Source organism: Mesoplodon densirostris, chromosome 4 (assembly GCF_025265405.1).
Source record: "Mesoplodon densirostris isolate mMesDen1 chromosome 4, mMesDen1 primary haplotype, whole genome shotgun sequence".
Classification (NCBI taxonomy): Eukaryota; Metazoa; Chordata; class Mammalia; order Artiodactyla; family Ziphiidae; genus Mesoplodon; species Mesoplodon densirostris.
The window spans coordinates 128083845-128109787 of record NC_082664.1 but is presented as its reverse complement, the minus strand read 5'-3'; the positions used below and the strand labels follow the sequence as shown (position 1 = coordinate 128109787).

The window sequence follows — 25943 nt, the reverse complement described above, 5'->3', positions numbered from 1 at the left end:
TAGTCATAATATCAAAATAATATAACAAAACATGTAAACTTTCTGAGAGTGTCCTGTAATTTCTCTCCTGAATTTCTTTGTATTACACCTTTAATTTATTTTTATTTATTTTTTTTGCGGTACACGGGCCTCTCACTGTTGTGGCCTCTCCCGTTGCGGAGCACAGGCTCCAGACGCGCAGGCTCAGCGGCCATGGCTCACGGGCTTAGCCGCTCCGCGGCATGTGGGATCTTCCTGGACCGGGGCACGAACCCGTGTCCCCTGCATCGGCAGGCGGACTCTCAACCACTGCGCCACCACGGAAGCCCTGTATTATACCTTTTTTTAAGTTTACACAAATTTGGCTCAAAGTTTTTAAGAGAAGTCTAATTTAATTCTTTCATAATTTATGTGTAGATGACAATTATACAAATGTTAATCACGTTTTGTTTGTAAAACAATGGCAAAGTGATTTAACTTGATATATGATGGTTATTGCTGAGGTGTTACGGCTTATGTAGTTACTTTTATTTTTTGGATAACTTTACATCTAGATACATTTCCAGATCTGAATAACTGGGTATAATTATAAAGGATATTTACTGAGTCCAAGAGAGTTGTATTAGAAAAACATTGTAATTATATTCTAATTTCTACAGGGTCTCAATGTAAGATATATAACCAAGATTAAACATTTAAAAAAATTACCAATTTACCAATTCACCTATCCAAAATACTTTACTCTGACAGTCAGTAAAATTTGCTTAATATTCACATGCTAATATTTAAGGTGGAAACAAGAAAATCAAGGTGTAAACTTCTTACAGTGCTGAATGGTAGTATAGCAGTTGCCTTAACTAGCTGATAAAAGTATTATAGCTTGCTTGAGAGATGTGGCCTTAGAATGAAGAGACGGAATTCATTAGGCTACCAAGGCTTTCAAAAATATGTTAAGACTCTTTATTTACCAAGACATTTAATTATTTAATATCATTTCCAAAACAAGTTCTCTACCTACGAAACAATATATTTACCCACTGACATACTACATTCTCCATGACAGTTATAGTCCTCACTGTAAATTAAGAAATTGACATTGAGGGAATTCCCTTGGCGGTCCAGTGGTTAAGACTCTGTGCTTTCACTGCCGAGGGCCTGGGTTTGATCCCTAGTCGGGGAACTAAGATCCCACAAACTGCGTGGTGTGGTCAAAAGAAAAAAGAAGAAATTGACACTGATTTTCGAGTTAGCTATCTAACAAAACCCAGCTTCCTGAACTCCTAAATTGGATAATTAGAGCATAAGCCAGAGTCAATAACAGCAGAGGCTCAGCAATGTTCAAATCTTAACTTAAACAATTGACCAGACATTTAAAAAACAAATCACCTAAAAAAAAGAAAAGAAAATGAAAAAATACACACACACACATATATATGTATATAAATATGCCCACCTGAGGACCACCATATATAAACAGCACAGTCGGGTATTTCTTTCCAGGTTGTAGATCATGAGGTTTGTATAGCATCCCATACAATGTAAATCCAGTAGTGCTTTCAAAAGAAAAAATTTCTGGAGGGGTATAGTCAGGAAGAGGACCTGAGAGGAGGTAACACAGTCTGTAAAAGGAGTTCTTATGGGAGCTCAGCAATCTGAGAGCAAGGAAAAGATACCATAAACCTACCACCCTATACACAAATAACTAACCATCCCCCCCTTCAGATGATAAGCAAGAAATCAAGCATGAAGTTATCTTTAAAAAAGGAAATCTAATGAACATATCAAATTATCCATTTGAGAAGCAGACACAAAGTATTATGAATAATCCTTGGAGCCCAGGAGGTATTTACATGCAGAACACAAATACTTTGTGCTCGGTTTGTGTAACTTATTGATGGTTAAGTCATATACCTGATGGGAAACTGAAACCAGAAATTAACTTAATCAATTGGTTTTTCAAAACGATACAGACCTATACTAAATCAGTGTATACTGGATGATGTTATAGTCTAAGCAGAGATCATCACCATATTACAAATTCTGACTGTGGACATCAGAACATACTTATACCTTGTGGTTTTGCACTAATTTCTTAATCCCTTAGGAGGTATTTATGAGTGAAAATACCTAACAGGAAAAAAGGATTTGGGGGTAAAATGAATGAAAAGATATAAAAAATTAGTCCATTCTTCATGTTTAAGAAATCAAACATTTTAAAAGTAGGTAATTCACAGTGCTCTTCACTCCCATACAGAATGAGTGTTCTATCTTTTATTAAGATGGCCATTATAAGTGCTGTACAAGTTTAAGAAAGTGACCAGCTGGGTACTCCTTAAAGCTGCAGCTTCCCTGCTCAAGAGTCTTACTAGTTCAGTATATATTACCTTCAAATTCGGTTGTTTATCTGGGAACTCATCCAAACACGTGAATAAATCACTTCCTAGCTGGTATCTTGACTACTTTAATCTTATTTTCAAAAAGGCCTTCCAGACTTGCTCCTGCCTGGAGTAGGAGGTAACCAGTCTTATTTGATAATTGATAGACTAGAAGGGGTGGGATCAATCACGAACCCAGCAGCTCAGGGACAGGTGGTGATAAGAGACGGGAAGACTCTGTTCAGGAAATGTGGACATTATGACACAGGTTTAGTGCCCTAATGTACTAATCCTACTTAAGATCAGGCTCAGGGAAATGAGTACCTGCTGAATCCAAAATGGTGGCCCAAAATTCCTTTGTTTTGCAGGTTGGGTCATCTTCAGGACTTGAGAGCTTGTAAAGGGACACACAGTGTGGATTCTTCTGGTTACTATACTTACTTATAAAGAAGTCACAATGCTAGAGAAAGGAAAAACAATTACTTTTCCCCAGGGAAAAGTAAAAAAAGTTATCTGTTGCTACATGTGCACTGATGCTACAGCTGGAGTATGGTAAGGGTCTGACCACTTATACACATATACAATTCTAAAGTTAAGGCTAAGGTTTTTGCAGGCCAACTTCACCAATTTTCACATTACTGAAAAGGAGTATTACATGAGTAGAGGGTTTTTTATATGACAGGAAACCCTTTTCAAACAGGGACTTAATACCCGGCTGATGCAGCAAGAGTGGGAATAGCCACGGTCGGTCAGCCTTGTCACCTCTCCAGGATTTACATAACTGACCACGTACAGGTGATGTTCTAAAGGAGAGTCTTTGGTGCCTTCAAAATATACCAGCTTTCTGACTTCATCAACCTGGATCTGTCAAAATAAAAACAAAAAAATCAGTGCTAGTATGACCTTGGCAAGACCAGTAATTTAACAAACAATATCCAATTTTATTCAGAATCATTTGAGTCACCCTTTGCCTTGTGCCTCTTTTAAAGATTTGTCACCAATGTTAATAAGCTTGACTTGGTTTTGCTCATGTCTTATAGCTAAGAATAGATCCTGTTCAGAAGGTAAAAGGATGCCCAAGTTGCATGCTATTGGTAGTTTCCTATAGAATGTGTACTTTTCTTAAAATACAAAAATTATGTCATTAAAATGACAATCCTTTACAGAGAAAAAAATACCTATATTACAGCTCAGGTCAACCATTCACGCACACTTAAAAGAGTTTAATTTTAGCATCCTATTTCTCAGTGCAGCATTATCTTAGGCAGTGCTTTTTTAGTCTTTTGTACAAATTTGTAAAAATTTCTTATCTATTGGGTTGGTGAATAACTGAACTCAATCACTCAATCAGTTTCAATACTGGTATAGTTTATAAATAAGTATGAAGGATCTTTTAAGTCTTCATTCAGAACTCAAAATAACTGCAAGTATACTCATAGCTGAATTCACTTAATATTCTTCCTAAATTACAGTAAGATTCTAAATAAATGGCTTTTATTGTTCCTTTTCAAAATCTTCTAGCAGCCTACTCAAATGATGTTTAATAAAATTCAAACTGTGTGGGCTTCCATGGTGGCACAGTGGTTAAGAATCGCCTGCCAGGACAGGAATAGAGACGAAGACGTAGAGAATAGACTTGAGGACACGGGGAGGGGGAAGGGTAAGCTGGGATGAAGTGAGAGAGTGGCATGGACATGTATACACTGCCAAATGTAAAAGAGACAGCTAGTGGGAAGCAGCCGCATAGCACAGGGAGATCAGCTCGGTGCTTTGTGACCACCTAGAGGGGTGGGATAGGAAGGGTGGGAGGGAGACGCAAGAGGGAGGACATATGGGGATACATGTATATGTATAGCTGATTCACTTTGTTATAAAGCAGAAACTAACACACCTTTTTTTTTTTTTTTTTTTTTTTTTTTGCGGTACGCAGGCCTCTCACTGTTGTGGCCTCTCCCGTTGTGGAGCACAGGCTCCGGACGCGCAGGCCCAGCGGCCATGGCTCACGGGCCCAGCCGCTCCGCGGCATGTGGGATCCTCCCGGACCGGGGCACAAACCCGTGTCCCCTGCATCGGCAGGCAGACTCTCAACCACTGCGCCACCAGGGAAGCCCCTAACACACCACTGTAAAGCAATTATACTCCAATAAAGATGTTAAAAAAATAAAATAAAAATAAACAGTCAAAAAAAAAAAAAAAAAAGGAATCCACTTGCCAATGCAGGGGACACGGGTTCGATCCCTGGTCCAGGAAGATCCCATATGCCGTGGAGCAACTAAGTCTGTGCACCACAGCTACTGAGCCTGCATTCTAGAGCCCGTGAGCCACAACTACTGAGCCCACGCGCCTAGAGCCCATGCTCCGCAATGAGAAGGCACCGCAGTGAGAAGCCCGTGCACCCCAACAAAGAGTAGCCCCCGCTCACCGCAACTAGAGAAAGCCCGCATGCAGCAACGAAGACCCAACACAGCCAAAAATAAATAAATAAAATTAATTAATTTATTTTAAAAAATTCAAACTGTTTTATACAGCAAAGAAAACACAAGTACATTTCTAAAAGCAAGTATTTTTAAATGCCACATTTTCTCCAAGAAGCTTCTTCTTAGTTCATTATAAACGTTTTCTTAGCATGCGTGGATAGAGAAATAAACACAGTTGACATTAAGTAGACCTATATGACATAGAAAGAATACAAAGGATAGGAAGTGGCAGAACAAACATTCATGAAGCTTCACAGGTATGTGTTAATCTGTGCAAAATGTCAGGACTGGTTCTGCTCTAGACCTAGCAGTTGGAAGTCAGGCCTCTCAAAACTGCATAAATAACTGGTTAATTCCTCACTCCCCTTTTCTTTGTTTCACATAGCAACTTTACATGAAACACCTGAGGGTTTCAGCATCACATGAATATCAGAATCACCTGAGGGGCTTGTGAAACAGATTGCTGGGTCCCACCCCCAGACTTTTTGATTCAGGAGGTCTGGGGGGCGAGGGGGGCCAAGAATTTGTAGTTCTAAAATGTTTCCAGGTGATGCCGATCCTCTGCAGTCCAGAGAACACACTTTGAGAACCCTAAGGGGCACATGGGTTTAAAAGCCTCAAAGATTTACTCAATTACGGTCATTAGAAATCTTTGGGTGTGAACAGGTCACTGGCAAAAGTAAAGAAGGGAAAGGTAACTTAAAAAAAGTAAAGCAAGAATAGACAGAAAATAGAAGAGTAAGAGAGACAACCACATCACATAAATAAGCATGACATAAAGAAGAAAACTGATGTACATTATGTCAAGTAGTAGAAAGACACTTAGGTTGCCCAAATAAGGTTCAGATCTGCAGAAATACAATTTTGGGGATTCCCTCAGTATTGTCCAACCATTACACAGCATGAAGTTTACATTAGTGTAAACTTTTATTATCAGAACTTAGAATTACACTGTAAGATTTTTCTCAGGTGACAATAACATCCAAGGTCCCCAAAGAGAAAAAAATATATTGAATATATAACCAAAAGGTCACGTGACACTCTCAGTGGAAACAAGACTTTAAAGGTCGCCTATTATATTCTAAAGTTTTTACCAACAAAAACAAACCTGGGACCTGGATCTTTGTTCTTTCTCCTTAATCACCTTGGGGACTACGAGTGACTTCTATAGTAGCCAGTATATATAATCCTTCAGTAAATCTCCAAATCAATTTGAGGAAATCACAGGCCTTCACTGAATCCTGGTAGCATACATCAACTTAACTATATGTATCACACACACATAAAGGATGGCTTTCTTAGAGATCTCATGAAACTGACCACCTAACTGAAAGTTGAAACAAACACAAGGTACTATAAAAGGCAAAAGAAATAAAATTATAATTCATTGAATTACTACAGAAAGCCATATGCCAAGAGTGAAACAGAGGGTGGATTTCCCTCCTCTTCCTTATCAATCTACGCTCTGTATAAATGTTCATCAAATTCTGCAGGTGGTAGATGAAACTTCAAATTTGTGAGATAAGCTAAACAGGTGAATGAAACAGCATCACTATTTCAGAAGTAGTAAATGCATTTTCTAATGTAGAAATGACACAAGTAGTCTATAAGAGATTTAGAAATAATTTTCAAACTATATCATAACTCACTTTTGCTAGACTCGAAAAGTATGGACCAGCCCTTTCCTTATGAAGTAGCAACACTGTATTTGAAAATGGTGACCTTTAGTCACATCTAATACCAGGGTTATAAAATGGGTGAGATTTATAATTTAAACTAAGACTCTTCTTTTCCAACAAACTGGGTTCTTTTAGGCCCTAAAAATATTTTCAAAATACTGGGGTCAAAGGAAGTTGCACTAATGATTTTTAGTACTGCATACACACAGCTGATGTTGACTAAATATATCAGTAGAATAAAAGAACATACATTAGATCCATGCCGGCCAAGAACTTCCCATTCACCGCTGGTAATTGCTATTTCCTCTTTGACAGGGCACTTGAAATCACCTGAAGATAAACATAATCATAATTCAGCACTCTACACCAGACTACAAGCAAATGAAACAATAGTATTCTAAACTCTTTTTTCCAAAAAGGTAACACTGAAAAATTCAAAGTTATGTCTGGAGTAATGAAAATGTTTTGGAACTAGATAGAGGTGGTAGGTAGTTGCACAACTCTGTAAATGTACTAAATGCCACAGTTCATTTTAAATGTTCACTTTAAAATGGTTAATGTTATGTGAATTTCACCTTATAATAAAGTCTAAAGTTTAAAAAAATTCCAAGTTATGAGTCTTCATAATAATAATGGAATAATCCATGTAAATAAAGTGAAAACAGCAAAATAGGTTCTTACGGCAAAGACAAAAAAGAACTCAAAAGCATTTGCATTCCTAGATCTTTGGTTAGAAAGATAAAAAAATCTAATGGGTCAATAAGGCATATCTTCCAGAAATGCAACAAACTACCTAAAAAGCCAGAAAAGGAAAATTTTAATACAATTGTTTTTCATTTGCCAAAAACAAATTGGGTATTACCATAGTCCATACCAACATGTCTCATTTATCTTTATAAGATTCTGTCTTGGTAGATGAGGCTCTCTCAGTGGCCTAAGGAGAAAGTTAAAAAAATGGAACCACTGCTCTATGCCTAGCTGCTACCAGCTCTGGCTCTGGGGAGTGACAGCTGAGGACACGCTGAGATGGTGAAATGATACAGGATCTTAAGTAGGGTCCTACTCAAGTTAAAAAAAAATAGACTCCTTTTCTTTTTCTTAGATACAAAAATTCAACTTAGTACTTTAAATTTTATCACCAGAAAATAAATATTATTTAATATATAATAATACTAATTGGGATTTCCCTGGTGGTGCAGTGGTTAAGACTCCATGTTCCCAATGTAGGGGGTCTGGGTTTGATCCCTGCTCAGGGAACTAGATCCTACATGCATGCCACAACTAAGGAGCCCACCTGCCACAACTAAGGAGCCAGTGCAACCAAATAAATAAATAAATATTTTTAAAAAATACTAATTGTTACACATTATAGACACTCATGGAAGAAAGGAGGGAAGAAGAAAATAAAATGAACATCGAGAAAAGGAGGAAGATCTGGAGCAAGAAAGACTAAGTATAAAGGAGGGAAATGGAAAGAAGAGGTAGACAAACTGAAGGGCCCAGAAACAGACACTGAGAGGGAACAGAGGCTAGGTGTTCTGAGAAGCAGGTTAGCTAAGGTGACAGCTCTTATTCTTCAACAGGAGTATAAAATTTTAAGTTATCATCTTTTTATCACTGTCCCAAGAATGTTGTTTTAGTTAATTAACTACTATTTATAGCTCTTTGACCAGTCTTCATCACTACACTTTCCAGAATTCCATAAGTAGATTTAATTTCTGAACAACAGAGGAACTGGTAAAGGCAATTTCATGCTAAGGGCCAAATTAAACTAAGGCTCTTAGGAAGAAATCTCCATCTTGGATATATAAGCTCCTGTCTGATTAAAAAAAAAATTAGGCTAAGAGAAGGAGCAAAGTCATAGGCAGTATTTACTTTGCTGTCCTAAGATGTAGCTCACTGTTTCCCAAGTAAGAATGATATTTAAAAGGCCATGTTGAGGGCTTCCCTGGTGGTGCAGTGGCTAAGAATCTGCCTGCCAATGCAGGGGACATGGGTTTGAGCCCTAGTCCAGGAAGATCCCACGTGCCACGGAGCAACTAAGCCTGTGTGCCACAACTACTGAGCCCGCATGCCCCAACTACTTTAGCCCGCATGCCTAGAGCCTGTGCTCTGCAACAAGAGAAGCCACTGCAGTAAGAAGCCCATGCACTGCAACAAAGAGTAGCCCTCGCTCACCCCAACTAGAGAAAGCCTGCAAGCAGCAACGAAGACCCAACGCAGCCAAAAATAAATAAATAAATTTATATATATATAAAAAACAGCCCATGTTGAAAAAACAAACAACCCACTAAAAAGTCAGCAAAGGATTCAAATAGACATTTCTCTAAAGAAGATATACAAATGGCTAAGCAACATAATAATGTTACTAATCGTTAGGAAAATGCAAATCAAAAGCACAATGGCATACCGTTTCACACCCACTAGGATGGCTCTTACCAAAAACCCCCCACAAAACAAAAACGAAACCAAAACAAACAAAAAAAACTACACCCAGAAAATAACAAGTGTTAGCGAAGATGTGGAGAAATTGGAACTTCTAATGGGAATGTACTAAGGTGCAGCTGCTATGGAAAAGAGTACGGTGGTTCCTCAAAAAATTACAAAAAGAGTTATCATATCCAGCAATTTCGCTTCTGGGTATATACCCAAAAGAATTGAAAGCAGGGTCTGAAACAGATGTCTGCCCACCCATGCTCATTACAGCATTATTCACAACAGTCAAAAGGTAGAAGCAACCCATCTGTTCATGGATAGGTGAATGGATAAACAAAATGTGTTTCTATATACAATGGAATATTATTCAACCTTAAAAAGGGACATTTTGACACATGCTATAACCTGGCTGAACCTTGAAGACACTATGCTAAATGAAATAAGCCAGTCATAAAAGGACAGACCTGTATGATTCCACTTATATGAGGTATCTAGAGTAGTCAAATTCATAGAGACAGAAAGTGGTTGCCAGGGGCTGAGGGGAGGAAGGAATGAGAAGTTACTTATTTTCCACTAAATTGGGTATTATTTATTGGATAGTTTCAGTTTTGGAAGATGAAAAAAGTTCTGGAGATGGATGGTGGTGATGGTTGCAGAACAATATGAATACACTTAATGCCATGAAACCGCACACTTAAAACAGTTAAAATGATAAATTTTGGTTTGTATATTTTACTACAGTTTTTAAAAAATAGCTATGTTGAGTCTGTTAAGTTACAAATGGCAGTAAAGCATATAACATAACATCATTAAATGCTTACTATTCCAAAACAAACTCTATATTATTAAAGTAGAAAACCGTAACTCAATTTTTTTTTAAACACAGGAGTATTCAATGTACCATTTCATTTTTCCTAGGCTTACACATTCTGTATTACATTTCCCAGAAGGAAAACCATCACTTTTTAAAAAGAAACTAACTTCACTTTGGGAAACATAATTATATCAATCTGAAGAGCTATGCCTATAAATCAACTTCAGTGTAGATGCAGACAGTATAAAAAAAATCTAGTATGCACAAATATCTAATAACTTTGTAACATTTTAAAACTAGCTTTTTTTAATCTAAAAATTATATGAGCTCACTTTAAACAAAATGTATAGTTAAGGCAAAAACAGAAATAAACAGAATTTATTTATTTAAAAATAAATAATCCAAATACGCAGAGATTACCCACTATTAATAGTTTATTATGTATCCATCAAGAATTTTGCCCTATGCTTATAAAGTACACAAAAAAGACATTACATTACCCTGCCCCTCCCACCTTCTGCCCCCAACGTTTTCCCCTTTTTAAATAAAAAAGGATTTCTTACTTGGGGCAGGCAGCCCACCACTGGATCGTTTGTATTTGCTCTCCTTTAAAATGGATGTGATTTTATATAAATGACGAAAACCTGTTTTGCATTCAGAGGCAAAAATAAATTCAATTTCATCTTCATGACTTTGGGGAAAAACATGAAAGATGTCATGGATCTGTAAAATGAATAGCTTAATTTACTATACACATTAATGAAAATACTACATAAACAATTCAATTAAGCCAGAGAAAGAAGAATTACTAGATAAACATACTCTGAAATACAAATAACTGTCAGGCTAGGGTGTATGGTATATGTACAATTAGAGATTTTGCCTGGGCCTTTCACATTTCTCTTACTTTAGTCAAAGACTTCATCTATTGAGAAATAAATGTTTCCAAATGGAGAAAAAAAGAAAAATATGACCAAAAGCTGTTTCTTACTCACCATCTCTGAAATTCTTTGAAACACGGCACGAAGTTTGTTTAATGATATAAATCTTATTACAGAAGTGATGAGGAAAAATGTCTTTTACTTTTCTTTTCCAGAGAGAAATATTCTAACAGTTCAAGGGAAAACAGATGTTCATCTGTTTTAGGTGAATCATATGAAGCCTATATTCAGCCAGGGAGTGAGCTGGCTTTATTTATTTTGTATCTTGTTTAAGTTTTTTTCCACTAAACTGGAAAATGAAAAATTCAATCCCAAACTGTTATATTTTGGTATAGTTTGCCAACTTAAAAGAGTTAAAAGAGAAAGTCTTTTCTAGACAGGATTCTTGTGGTCCTCTCAGAGGCACTAATGAGGCTGTGTTTTCAATATCTGATGTGTCCAGAAACAAGGGCAATTCTGCAGCCAGGGAGATGTCATTTCAGTGGCATCTACCTTTTATGTACAGACCATTACCCATTCTGGAACCAACATTCCAATCTGAAAATGTTCAAACTTAGCAAATAACATTCAAGGTTACTTTGAACTCAAAAAATTCATATTGATAGTTTGCTATCAAGCTTCATTTGCTTTAGCATTCTGAGAAAATATTCAAACCAAGTACAAGAAAACATGCATACATTTATCCAGATGTCTGTTGTTTCTTCATAGATAATCAGTGGCGTCACAGAGTCAGGCACTGACTCGATGAGTCTCTGTCTTTCCATGGCATCATCTTCTACTGGGATAAATAATTCAGGTGAGATCAACACTATCTGTAGGCGAGTTTGGGAGCGATCTAGTAGGATAGCCCACGCACTATTTAAATAAACAAAAGAAAAGCACAAAATAAAGCACACTCTTCAGAAAATGAATACTCCACTAATCTTTCCCCTAGCACCCATCAGTTATTTCTATAATCACAAAGAAAGCATTGCTTTAGTATACGTTAAATTATCACTTACAAACGGCTAATTAAAAGTATTAGCTTATTCTACACTTATTTTTAAAAGTTAAGCTTGAGTAGAGTTTTTAAAAGTAGTTTTCTTTAAATTTCCAAAATTACAGATGGCCTTTGAAATTGTTTTCTCCCTTTAATGTCGATAAATGCCTCGTGAAACTCCTGTTGTCCACATTAGACACAGGAACTACATGTAATCATCTTCACATAAAGCTCTACAAATATTTCTGCTTAATTATTCAATAAAAAAATACATACTTATATGTGAGCCTAAAAGTCATACAATTTAACCACAAATAACACTGTGAAACTGTGACTGGCTAAGAGACAGAATTAAACTGCAATGCACCTATGCTTATAGGATTACAAGTCCACTTAGTTCAGGAAAAATTCTTTGTGCAGAACTATCTACACTTCAAATTTACATGTGAAGGCAGCTCCAACGGAAAGGAAAACCTGACAGCACAGACAGTTCTGGGTCCTAAATTATTTGTAAAGAAGTGGCAATTTAACATACGCACTATTTTCCCTCTGGAGTCCATCCAGCTCTGGCAATATATTCAACTCCTTCAAACAGAATCTCAAAAGGCTGAATTAGTTCCTTATCTATGACATCTATAAGCTATTAAAAAAGAAAAAAGGAATCTAGTTATAGAAGACTGAGATAAGTAACTAGCTTATTGGTCTACTTAAATCACTATCTTTAACAGTATACTTTTTCAGTCTTAGGTACACAGGATTAACAAAACCAGCAGTAAGTCATGGGTTACCTATACTGGTGCTCTTACACCTAAAAAGTTCTAACTACAAGAATTAGCATAGTCTAAAATTCTTTTCCTGTGAGTTTATACTAACAGAACTCTTGATAATAACTGGTAATATCAGATTTTAATCACTTTATAGACTCTAGTATCTAAGAAAAATAAGTCTCTTCTTCCTTATATTTTAGCTTAAAATACTATTTTTGTAATATATTAGTGAAATGGTCCTGAGTAAGCAAACTTTTTTCCCTTAATAGTCTAGCTAACACAATTTTAAATATACTTTTTTAAAAATGGACAAAGGATGTGAATAGACAGTTCTCCAAAGAAGATATACAAATGGCCAATAAGCACATGAAAAGATGCTGAACATCATTAGCCATCAGAAAAATGTAAATCAAAACCACAGTAAGGTGCAACTTCAAATCCACTAGGATGGCTAGGATAAATAAAATGTGGTATATCCATACAATGGAATATTTTTGGGCGATAAAAAGTAGTGAAATGCTGTTACGTGGTGCCAACATCATGATTAGTGCTTGAAAACATGATGCTAAGTGAAAGAACTCAGACTAGATACTGTATGATTTCATTTATAAGAAATGTCCAGAATAGGCAAATCCACAGATACAAAGTAGATTAGTGGTTGCCCAGGGTTGTGGGGCATGGAAAGGTTTGGGGGTGATGATTAAGGGATGTGAGTTTCTTTCAGGGGTAATGAAAATGTTCTAAAATTGACAGTGGTGATGGCTGCACAATTCTGTGAATATACTGAAGGCCATTTTAAACTTTAAATGAGTGAATTGTACTGTATGTGAATTATATTTCAGGGACTTCCCTGGCAGTCCAGTGGTTAAGACTCTGCACTCACAGTGCAGGGGGCCCAGGTTCGATCCCTGGTCAGGGAACTAGATCCCACATGCCACAACTAAAAAAGATCCTGCACGCGGCAATGAAGACCCCACGTGCCGCAACTAAAAAGAACCTGTGCAGCTAAATAAATAAATAAATATTTAAACTGTGTGTGTGTGTGTGTGTATATATATATATAATTATACTTCAATAAAGTTGTTAAAAAAGTCTAGCAGAGAAGACTGTTTTTTAATTAATTTTGTGTGCATTTAGCTTATAAGCATCTGTCCAAATGGAAAGTAGCAGTATTAAAGAAATGAGGGATATTTAATCTACTGTAGACATCTATTCAACACAGAAGGTAACTCACCAGTCAGTAACCACTATTTAAGAAATACTGATCTGGAGAATTAACACAGGCAAAGAGGAAAAATACTGGAAAGGAGTGGTAAATATGCATATCCCCATATTCCTATCTTGGGAACCAGCAGAAAGTTTTCAAAGTAGAAAATTAGGTCAACCTGAAATCATGATCTGTAGATGTCTCAGCAAGTTCAACAAGTCCAAAAAATAAAAAAGCATATCTAAAATCTCTATTGACAGACTAGTCAAATGATACAAAAAGTTAACATTTTATATTTACCCTTCCTTCAGCATCAATCAGTATTTCCGACATCTTAAAAGTGACTTTTGGATTTGCTGTGCCTTTAGAAAGAGACATAAATGAATAGTAATGCATATCCAAAATTATTCAAACGAATTTTGCCAGATCAATCCTTTTTATACTTTAGTCAAATGAGGAATGCTGCATATAGTCAGGACTTTATTGCATAAGAATCTCAAAACTCCTTTTCAATTCATAATTTTTAATATGGCTATAAAAAAAAGAAACTGAACAACATCAAGAGTTAGTTTGTAATGAAGGGGAATTTGTATCATTTCACAATTGAAATGCTATAAATAGCAATATGAGAAAAAATTACTAATTTATTAAGAACATAATCCCTTAAAAATCTTTATTTCCTAGCAAAGGTACTTCTTTATTCATTTCTTGAAATAATCAGTTTTGTGCACTTCCTCACCTTTGAAATAATTAAAAAGGATCAGCCTGTCATTAAAAAATCTACTTCAGAGACACTTAAACAACCCATCCTTACTAAATCTGTAAAATATCCATGTTGACCATACCCCTGGATGAATGCAGAAAGAATCTTGTTTGAAAAGTAGGAATGAGTGAATATAAATGCCAATGGAATACAGTACCTGTTTTAGGATAACGGAATGAATCTGCCCTCCTTGTTTCCAACATAGGGGACGTAACATGAATAATTTCCACTTCGGATTCATCATTTTCTTCATACAGAATTCTAAGAATTTTACTGCCACTGGGAGCTTAAAAGGAAATTAAATATTGAAAATTTAGGAGAATTATGCCAGAAAGTAATCATAATTGACCATTCCCTCTAGTATTATATCTCCCATAGTGAAAAATAGTTTATACATAAAACATGCTGCCTTTTATGTATAGAGTATATGTACAATGTATTAGGCTAGAATGTAAAACAAATTTCTAACCAGATCACAGTCAAAAAGTTTGAAAGCTACTGCTTTAGAGAGCTGTTTCTCGGCTAGTAAAATCCTTGTGAGTACACCAAGAAAAAGGAGGAATTTGTGCTCTTTTTTTCTGATCCATTCATACACTAATTTGGCCACTGTTCATGCAGACTCTAGTCAATCCTATGTTTTTTATAGCAACTCCCATTAAAGGGTGGTATTTTTTATATTGCCACCAATGTTGCCACCAACCAGCTTCTAGATGAAAAACTGGCAAGGAGAGTTGAAGGACTTGGGGTACTGAACCACAATACACCTGTTTTTTATGAGAACTCATTATGGTGAGATATAGCCTGAATATTCTAAATAACTACTGGTAGGATCCAATCTTCATCACTTCAGAATCTATTTTAAGAATCTGTGCAGTTAACTAATTGGTAGTTGAATCTCATAATACTTTAATTGACCTGTAATATATTATTTTGAAGGCTCTTACTTGTTTCAGCTTCTGGACACCACCAATAACCAGAATATCTATCAAATTCTTCTTGAAGAACAAAGGTAGCAACTCCAGCTGATCTGGGATCCTCTTCCATGTTGGCTAGCTCTAGACAAACATAAAAGCAAAATTATCACAGAAGTTCTCTATCTTTTCATAGGTACAAAGCAGAATGATTCCATTTATTCTGAAAGGCAGCTATAGTATAGCGGTGAACTGTGGAGCCAAATGGACTGAATTCAAATCTGGGTTCCATCATTTACTAAATGACTGACCCTGGGCAAAGCACCTGATCACGTTCCACTGCAGTACCCATTTATAAATGGGAATAAGAACCTACCTTATATGGTTGTTATGAGGATTAAATGAGTTATTTTACATAAAGTACTTAGAACAAAGCCTGAGCCATAGTATGTGTTCCATAAATGTTAGTTATTATTTTCCCATTTAGCTAGGACCATGGGAAAAAGAATACATGTAAAGGGTCATGGTGACTTTTTACTCTCCTACACAGAGAAGCACATCTTTAGACCGAGAATGGGGTCTAACAGATCATGTAATTCACCATTTCTCCTTCCTCCCCTTCCTCTTATTTAACCAAAGCAGATGAGCTTTTATGTGTTTTACACTTAGGTTTCCAGCAAATAGTCTGAAGGGAACTCTTGCTTTAAGAACAAAATCTAGGGACTTCCATGGTGGTCCAGTGGGTAGGGCTCCACACTCCCAATGCAGGGGGCCTAGGTTTGATCCCTGGTCAGGTAACTAGATCCCACATGCACGCCGCAACTAAGAAGCCCACAGGTCTCATCTAAGACCTGGCGCAGCCAAAATCAATCAGTCAATCAATCTAAAAAATCACAAAGCCATAATTATGTAAGATTTCATGACATGGGAAAATGTTTACAATATACTTGAATTTAAAAAAGCATATTACTAAATGACATGTATACTGATTCCATTTATAAAAGTGTTATACAAATACATATTTTTTAAAGTGTCAGGATATAAATCAAAATGTGGTCCTCTCCAAATAGTGAGACTATGAACAACCTTTTTAAAAAGAATTGCTTTATAATTTACAAAATCTTTATAGTTTACAAAATCTTGCTTTACTGTTTACTTTGAAAAATGCATATACTTGTATAACCACACCCTATCAAGACACAGAATATTTCCAACACCCCAGAATGTTTTCTCATGCCCCTTCCCAGTCAATGTCCATTCCTGCCTCAGAAGCAACCACTGATCTGATTTCTATCACCATAGGTTAGTTCTGAATATTCCAGAATTTCATGTAAGTGAAATCATACAGTATACACTTTATGTTTTTGCTGAGTGGTATTTCATTGTATACCACAGTTCTTTTATCCATTCATCTGTTAATGGACATCTAAGCAGCTTCTAGTTGCTATTATAAATAAAGATGCTATGATTATCCTTGTATAAGAATCTACGTGGACATGTGTTTTCCTTTCTCTTGAATAAAGACCTAGGACTGGAATGGCTGGGTACTGTAAAAAATTTATCTTTAAATTTATAAGAAACTGCCACACAATTTTCCAAAGTATCTGTATTATTCTATACTCTTACTAGCAATGTATGAAAATTCCTCTCCACCATTTGGTGTTCTAACGGGTGTGTAGTAATATCTCGCAGTGATTTTAATTTTATAGGCAGGTTTCACTGTATTATGTTCTCTTATCTGTATTTTCCGTATGTTGTCTGAAACAAATGTGTAATATGAACCAATAACCCCTTATCCAAAAATTTTGAGTCCAGAAGTGTTTCGAACTCAGAATTTGGGGGATTTTTTCATATTCATACATCTATGCATAATTATGTCACTCTCCAGCAGGGTAATCAAATATCCTGTAATCAAATATACTAATATTCCTGCAGCAAATTTAGGAATAGGCACACTAAGTAGGATTAAGATTATAAATATCCTCAGGTCAGTTCAGGTCAGGTTTTGCCACCAAATGAGTTTTAGCACCAACCTAATGAAAACTAACCTCAGTTTTCAGAGTTCCTTAATTTTGGAATTAATGATATAGCCAAAACCGGCACTCAGTTTTCTTGGATCTTTCAACTACTCCAAACTTATACCTTTCATACTGCTTTATATTTTGTTCTCCTTTAGATGTGAGACTATGTATCGCTCATTTATATCTCCCTATCACTTACTACAGACCTCAATTACTAAGATTAATTAGATGAATAAATGGTATCATCTTGTTCGCCCAATAAGATATGTCCTTTGAGAGTAGAGGTTGGTATTAAGTTACCTTTAAATTCCTCTATTATAGGAGGCAGAGAATAAACAAATGCACATGCCAACTGACTATACCCACCCCAAAGGGGACTTTCACTTGGAAACGTACTGTGAATAAGAGGGGTAAGAGTGATGTTGCTTACTCTCTACCTACCTTTCTATCTAAACACACACTTAGGGCTTCCCTGATGGCTCAGTGGTTAAGAATCCGCCTGCCAATGCAGGGGACACGGGTTCGATCCCTGGTCCAGGAAGATCCCACATGCTGCGGAGCAACTAAGCTCGTGCGCCACAACTACTGAGCCTGCACTCTAGAGCCCGTGAGCCACGACTACTGAAACCTGCACGCCTAGAGCCCGTGCTCCGCAACAAGAGAAGCCACCGCAATGAGAAGCCTGTGCACCACAGCGAAGAGTAGACCCCGCTCGCTATGACTAGAGAAAGCCCGCACGCAGGAACAAAGATCCAATGCAGCCCCCCCAAAATTAGTTAATTAAAAAATTTTAAAATGGTCTATTTCACATGTTCAAAAAAAAAAAAAAAGAAGCAGTACACTATTTCCCATCTTTCATTTGTATAAAAGCTTTGGAGAAAAACATACACATCTTTTCTGTGCTTTCAGTACTGCTTAGCATTATTATAGTCACTTCAATAAAAATTAAATATTTCCACAATACAGAAAGTTTTATTTTTCCTATTAGGACAAAATAACTAAGCAGGCTCTGCAAAAGGGGAGACAAATTTTTAGGTAGTTCTTATAGTGTGTACTAGATTTTTCTGTTTGTTTTCCTAAAAACAAGATTAATTTTTTATATTAAATTTTATTTTAATCAGAACAGCTTTGGGACTTCCCTCGTGGTCCAGTGGTAAAGAATCTGCCTTACAGTGCAGGAGACGCAGGTTCGATCCGTGGTCGGGGAACTAAGATCCCACATGCCACAGGGCAACTGAGCCCGTGAGCCGCAAACTACAGACCCCACGCGCTTTGGAGCCTGCTCACCACAACTAGAGAGGGAACCCGCACGCCACAACTAGAGAGAAGCCTGTGCACCGCAACAAAGAGCCCGAGCACTGCAACGAAAGATCCCGCATGCTGCAATGAAGATCCCGTGTGTCACAACTAAGACTCTACACAACCAAAAATACAAATTAAAAAAAAAAAAAAAAAAAAAGAACAGTTTTGGGGAAAACTCTGGTAGTCTTATTAGGCTAAAAGAACAATCAGGTCAGAGGTGCTACTGTTGTGCTGTCTGAAAATGACCCTTAAAACAAGGGAGCATTATATAGGTGGTACATACCAGTTATCCACTGTACTTTTGTCTTTTTTCATTTAAAAGATTTAAGTTTAAAGTATAAAGATCACCCAGCAAGTTTCAATTGGAAAATGTAAGCAAAAGCAAATTAAATTTTAAAAATACTTTTCAGGAAAGTAGATTTGAAGAACTTGAATTACCATTGTGCACATAAGTAAGCCTCCTTTCTTCTCTCGTTACAATGTTGGATATCCATATATCATTGCTATGTATAAAAGCAATCCAGTCTGGATCAGCTGGGCATAATTTTGGATCCATCCGAATGTTGGGACAACTAGTCTCCACTAAATTGGGCCGTAAGGGTTGTTGCTAGAAAAGTAAACAACATTTAAAGGCAAGTATCAGGCTGATACACATTTGTTTACCATCACCCTTCCTATAAAATGAATAATAATCCCAAGTACAATATCAACTACAATAACTGCTCTCCAGAAAAATGTACTTTCATATGCCTTAACTTATAAGAAAGGACTCATTTTTTTCTATGAATTAATAAGCTAAGCATAACAGGAGCAGAAATAAAGACAAAATAAGAGCACTTCATAAATTCTGTTGTCCAAACCTGTTTAAACAGAGTAATTATCACTTGTTACATGCTTTTATTAAACACTTATTTGACTATTTCACTTATTAAATATTTCTAATTAATTTTACCAGTATAAAATAATTTGCTCATAAAAATGTAATGAAAGCTAGAATCATCACAATTCTATCAGAAGAATAGTTCTGATATCACATTAAAATTGCCTAGAATACAATCAAACATTTAAAACCATTTACTGAGATGAATCAAACTTTTAGGGAAACCAAAGAGGGATTGCCCTGTGATATCATTATCTTCGAAAATCCACCTCAGCACTTACTCAAAAAATGGCACTGATGCCCTTTACTAATTCTTCCTACACAGTAGGTGTTTTTAGTATTTTTAAAATTGTATACTAATGTCACTGAAAAAATTATTAATTCTTAAAATTGGAAATTAATACACATATTTCTTGTTTTCTTTACTACTAAATTAGTAGTAAACAATTGGTGAAAAGAATTTTTTAGTTTGTTTAATTACCTTTCTGATTTGGACACAAATAACTTTAGGACCCAAAAACAGATTTATCAAGTAGTAACATCAACTTACAGTAAATCCTTGTGGCCCTCCATCTTTTACGTGATAAATTCCACTACCAGCTTGAAATAGAAATGTTCCACTTCCTTGGTGATAATCATAAGAAGCAATTCCAACTGTTCCGATTCGTTTTCTTTCTCTCAATAGCTCTTCTTCTCGAGAATACATTCCATAGTCCAGTGTTGCCTAATACAGAACGAAAGTCTCACATTCCAGTCTTCTGAAAGGTGGCTTTTTGCTTTTAGCACTGAAATTCTAGCAACTCCAATATTATTGGGTTTACATTTTGAGTGACCCCAAAATTTGCCAGCAACTTTAAAAAGATTAATTTCAGGAAGTCTGCTGAAAAATTTCTTGGTAAAGGGTCCCTAGACGATTACTGTATACATTAGAGAGCAAGAATTAAGTCTCATCACCTTGGCTTGGCATTCAAGATCTTCTACAACTTAAATGTAATATAGCAGTTCTGCATGCACTTAAGAGCAGACTCTGAAGTCAAGCAGTTTGAATCTAGGCTTTGACTCTCATTAGAAGTCTGACTTTGGGCAAGTAGTTTAATTTCTTCAAAAGTAATTTTCTTCACTTTCAAAGTAGTAATAAATCATCTACTTCAGCTTTGTGAAGATTAACTTAGATAAAAATATGTAAAATGTTTAGCACAATGATTGGCACAGAGTAAAGTTCTCAAATATCAGCTGTCATTAGTACCTTTCCACTAATCCACTAATACTGCTTTAATAAAACCTTAGGTCAGGCTTGTCACACCAATGATGTAAAACCCAATATGCGGTGTCTGCTCCTGGCCTTTGTTCCATCACGCCCCCCTCCCACCTGAGGCCATTTTTCTTTCTATCCATCCAAGTTTTACTGATATCCCAAAACCTTAGCCCTAATTCAACGTTGGCCAGGAAAGTTTCCTGATCCACTATGGTGTACAGTGATCTCTTCTTTGAAATTTATATGAGTTACTATCTCTTTTACTCATTTGGCTATGGTTTTGTTTTTCACTTTTTTTCAGTATTTCTGACTAGAAATAGATAAAAAAAAAAAACAAAAAACTTGAGAGCAGAATCTGTCTGATTTTTGCTTTCCTACCTAAAGCATCTGTTAAAATCTCCCTCAAAGAATATTTGTAATCAATGATTGATGATGAAGAGGCACCTTCCCAAACTAAAAATATTATTTGACACATATATAAAATTAGAAAACAATATATAATAAAATCTAATAAGTGCCAGTTTAAAAAATTTACATCCAGGGGGCTTCCCTGGTGGCGCAGTGGTTGAGAGTCCGCCTGCCGATGCAGGGGACGTGGGTTCGTGCCCCGGTCTGGGAAGATCCCACATGCCGTGGAGCGGCTGGGCCACTGAGCCATGGCCGTTGAGCCTGCGCATCTGAAGCCTGTGCTCCGCAACAGGAGAGGCCACAACAGTGAGAGGCCCACGTACCGCAAAAAAAAAAAAAAAAAAAAAAAAAATTTACATCCACATCTTCCCTCACTAAGATTTCTTTATGATAAATAAGGGGATAAAGGAATGGTAAATAAGGGAAACAGACATGGTTTCTGCTACCAAGGACTAATACTATTTTATGTTATGTTATATTATGTTATTTTATTTGGCCATGCCATGGCTTGCAGGATCTTAGTTCCCTGACCAGGGATCAGATACCGGCCCCCCACAGTGGAAGCGCTGAGTCCCAACCACTAGACTCCCAGGGAACTCCCAAGGACTAGTACTTTAAAAGTAGCCAAGTTCAGGGACTTCCCTGGTGGTCCAGTGGTTAAGAATCCACCTTCCAATGCAGGGGACGCAGGTTAGATCCCTGGTCAGGGAGCTAAGATCCACACATGCAGTGGGGCAACTAAGCCCACATCCATATGTCACAACAAAGACCCAGTGCAGCCAAAGTAAAAAAAATAATAATAAATTAAAAAAAAAAAAAGTAGCCAAGTTTATATATCCGGAAAAAATCATAATTCAAAAAGATACAGGCACCCTAGTGTTTACTGCAGCACTATTTACAACAGCCAGGACATGGAAGCAACCTAAATGTACATCAACAGAGGAATGGATAAAGAAGATGTGGTACATATATACAATGGAATATTCCTCAGCCATAAAAAAGAACAAAATAATGCCATTTGCAGCAACATGGATGGACCTAGAGATTGTTATACTGAGTGAAGTAAGTCAAAGGCAAATATCATATGGTATTGCTTTTATGTGGAATCTAAAAAAAAAAAGGGGGTACAAATGAACTTATCTACAAAACAGAAATAGAGTTACAGATGTAGAAAACAAACTTATGGTGACCAGGGGGTAAGGGGGGTGGGGAGGGATAAACTGGGAGACTGGGATTGACATATATACACTACTATATATAAAACAGATAACTAATAAGGACCTACTGTATAGCACAGGAAACTCTACTTAGTACTCTGTAATGGCCCATATGGGAAAAGAATCTAAAAAAAAGTGGATGTATGTATATGTATAACTGATTCACTTTGCTGTACACCTGAAACTAAAACAACATTGTAAATCAACTATATGCTAACAAAAAATTTAAAAAATAAAATAAAAGTAGCCAAGTTCATTGGCAGAAATGTATGTCTCCAAAATTAAGCCAGCATACTGAAAGTAAACGTTGTTCAAGGATGGCAAATACATGTGTATACTTGCAAACTTAAAATAATGTCAAGTGAAGTTAAAAATGAGACAACCTTGGAATCCTGCTAAAAATCTACCTAGTTTTCTTATATCCATTGTAGTACTTTTTTATTAATGTTTAAATTCATATATACATATATATGTATATATATACATGTATGTATGTGTGTGTTAGGCTCCAAAAGAAAAATCTAGAAAATTCAATGTTTTATTAATTCTAATCTTTTTGTTTTAAATATCTTTTAAGACTGTTTCTGTTGACACCAAGAGCAATTTTGAGTATATAATTATATTTTAATTTCTCCCTCTTATTCTCCCTGAACGTCATCAGACTTGATCCATACTTAATATGTCTCAGGTTTGGTTTTTTTTTTTTTTTTTTGCTGCTTTGGGTCTTTGTTGCTGCACAAGGGCTTTCTCTAGTTGCGGTGAGCGGGGGCTACTCTTTGTGGCAATGTGCAGGCTTCTCATTGAGGTGGCTTCTCCTGTTGCAGAGCACGGGTTCTAGGCACGTGGGCTTCAGTAGTTGCAGCATGTGGGCTCAGTAGTTGCGGCTCACGGGCTTCAATAGTTGCGGTGTGTGCGCTCAGTAGTTGTGGTGCATGGGCTTAGTTGCTCAGTGGCATGTGCAATCTTCCCAGACCAGGGATCGAACCTGTGTCCCCTGCATTGGCGGGCGGATTCTTAACCACTGTGCCACCAGAGAAGTCCCCTTAACATGTCTTAATGTTTAATAATCAGAACACAAGACATTTCAGAGCTAAGAAATTAACTTTCACAAGAGAACTCTGCATTTATAACTTTGTGATTATAAAATTTATTATTTGAAAGAGTATCAAGCAAGATGATAAAAAGAACCCTGAAAAAGATCTATTATGAGGAACAAGGTTAGCTTTACCAGATATTAAAAAATTAAAACATGAATAAACAAAATGAACAATGGTACAGAGTAGAAAATCCAAAATAGAAAGCTGAATACAGAAATTAATAAGAAAGAAGTGGTGGGTAAAAGATGAAATGTTAAAATCAGTGATTACTGATTTAAATTTTATCAGTTGGAATTACTGCATAGCCATATGCAAAAAGATAACACTGGATCCACTTCCCACATATTCCAAAAGGGTCAGAGATTTAAATGTTAAAAATGAAACCAACTTCCACTTCTAGCCAAGATGGAGTAACAGGGACGAGGTATGTTCTCGTATCTGAAACAACTCAGAAATGGACAGAATATATGAAATCATGTTTTCAAGACACTGGACATCAGACAACAAAGGACAGCAATCCCTGAGAAATGGGAACCAAATGAGGTGTGCCTTACAGTTGTCCCAGATGTTGGCACATGGAGGGGGAAGCCAATAGGTCAAAGAAGAAATCACAGGAAATCAAAAAATACTTTGAGATAAAAGAAAACACAATATACCAAAACTTAAGGGATGCAACAAAAGCAGTACTCAGGAGGAAATTTATAAGTGCCTATATTAAAAAAGATCTCGGGCTTCGCTGTTGGTGCAGTGGTTGAGAGTCCGCCTGCCGATGCAGGGGACATGGGTTCGTGCCCCAGTCCGGGAAGATCCCACATGTCACGGAGCGGCTAGGCCCGTGAGTCATGGCCGCTGAGCCTGTGCGTCCGGAGCCTGTGCTCTGCAATGGGAGAGGCCACAACAGTGAGAGGCCCGCGTACCACAAAAACAAACAAAAAAAAAGAGATCTCAAATCAATAACCTTCCACCTTAAGGGAGTTCCCTGGTGGTCCAATGGTTAGGGCTCTGTGCTTCCAGTGCTAGGGGCCCAGGTTCTATCCCTAGTGGGGGAACTAAGATCCTGCAAGCCACGTGGCATAAAAAACAAACAAACAAAACCTTCCACCTTAAGATACTGGAATAAAAGAGCAAACTAAATCCAAAGCAAGCAGAAGTAAGGAAATAATACACATCAAACTGGAAATAAACAATAGAGAACAGAAAAATAATATAGCTCAACAAAACCAAAAATTGGTTCTTTAAAAAGATCAACAAATTTGACAGATTTAGCTAGAATGACCAAAAATACAAAGAGAGAAGACTCAATTTACTAAAATCAAGAATGAAGGAGAGTTGCTACTAATGATCTTATGGGGTTAAAAAGGATTATAAGGGAATAGTATCAATAAGTGAATAGCAACAAATTAGATAATGTAGATGAAATGGTTAAATTCCCAGAAACACACAAACCACCAAAATTGACTCAAGAAGAGATAGAAAATCTGAATTGACCTATAATGAATAAAGATTTGAGTTAGTAATCGAAAAGCTTCCCACAAAGAAGTCCAGGACTAGATGGCTTTACTGATGAGTTCTACTAAATGTTTAAAGAAGAATTAAGACCCATCCTTCTCAAACTCTTCTTAAAAAAAAGAAAAAGAACAGGAGCAAACACTTTATAACATTTGATGGGGTCAGCATTACCCTGATACCAAAACCAGACAAAGACATAACAAGGAAATAAAACTACAGACCAATATCTCTTATGACTATAGACACAAAAATCCTCAATTAAATACTGACAAACTTCCAATAAAGATGTAAAAAATATATATATATATATATATAATTGGACAGTTAAATATGGTGCCCATATCTAACATAAATAGAAGAGCATTCTAGAGCTATATGTTTAGGAAAATTTAAATTTGACAAATAAAATCAGCATTGTTGCAGAACTGCAATATTTGCTCAAACCATGGGAAAAAAAAAAGAAAATTCACTCTGACAATTTTTCTTTGAAAATTGGAATATTTACTCAATTTTTAACATATTTACTGGAATAATTAGGTTTAATCATCATCAAAAAAAAATACTGACGAACTGAATACAGAAGCGTATTAAAAGGATTATAAGTGACCAAGTGGGATTTATCCCAGGAATGCAAATTTGGTTCAACACATAAAAACCAACCAATGTAATACACCATATTAATACAATAATGGAAAAATGTGACCTTCTTAATAGACCCAGAAAAGTCATTTGACAAAAACCAACACCCTTTCATGATAAAAGCACTCAACAAACTAGAAATAATGGGGAACTATCTCAGTCTGATAAAGGGCATCAATGAAAAACCCATAGCTAATGTAATTCTTTTTTTTTTTTTTTTGCGGTATGCGGGCCTCTCACTGTTGTGGCCTCTCCCGTTGCGGAGCACAGGCTCCGGACGCGCAGGC

General features: G+C 36.5%; 1 protein-coding gene and 1 non-coding gene across 5 annotated transcripts in view; one reads left to right on the top strand and one right to left on the bottom strand.

Annotated features, from left to right (window-relative positions):
- Window positions 1–25943, bottom strand: part of DPP8 (dipeptidyl peptidase 8) — a 61821-nt gene that overhangs the window by 12903 nt on the left and 22975 nt on the right. For all 4 annotated transcript variants that reach the window (XM_060097164.1, XM_060097165.1, XM_060097167.1 and 1 more), the window contains 12 exons: window positions 20082–20255; window positions 19090–19258; window positions 15362–15472; window positions 14575–14703; window positions 13955–14016; window positions 12220–12320; window positions 11379–11556; window positions 10324–10483; window positions 6761–6840; window positions 3066–3218; window positions 2679–2814; window positions 1433–1578 (listed from right to left, as the gene is read on the bottom strand). In XM_060097164.1, coding sequence (XP_059953147.1) covers window positions 1433–1578; window positions 2679–2814; window positions 3066–3218; window positions 6761–6840; window positions 10324–10483; window positions 11379–11556; window positions 12220–12320; window positions 13955–14016; window positions 14575–14703; window positions 15362–15472; window positions 19090–19258; window positions 20082–20255 — 1599 coding nt within the window. The remainder of the gene's footprint in view (window positions 1–1432; window positions 1579–2678; window positions 2815–3065; window positions 3219–6760; window positions 6841–10323; window positions 10484–11378; window positions 11557–12219; window positions 12321–13954; window positions 14017–14574; window positions 14704–15361; window positions 15473–19089; window positions 19259–20081; window positions 20256–25943) is intronic.
- TRNAV-CAC (transfer RNA valine (anticodon CAC)) lies at window positions 13295–13367 on the top strand. Its single transcript has one exon. It is a non-coding gene; the product is annotated as a tRNA-Val (tRNA).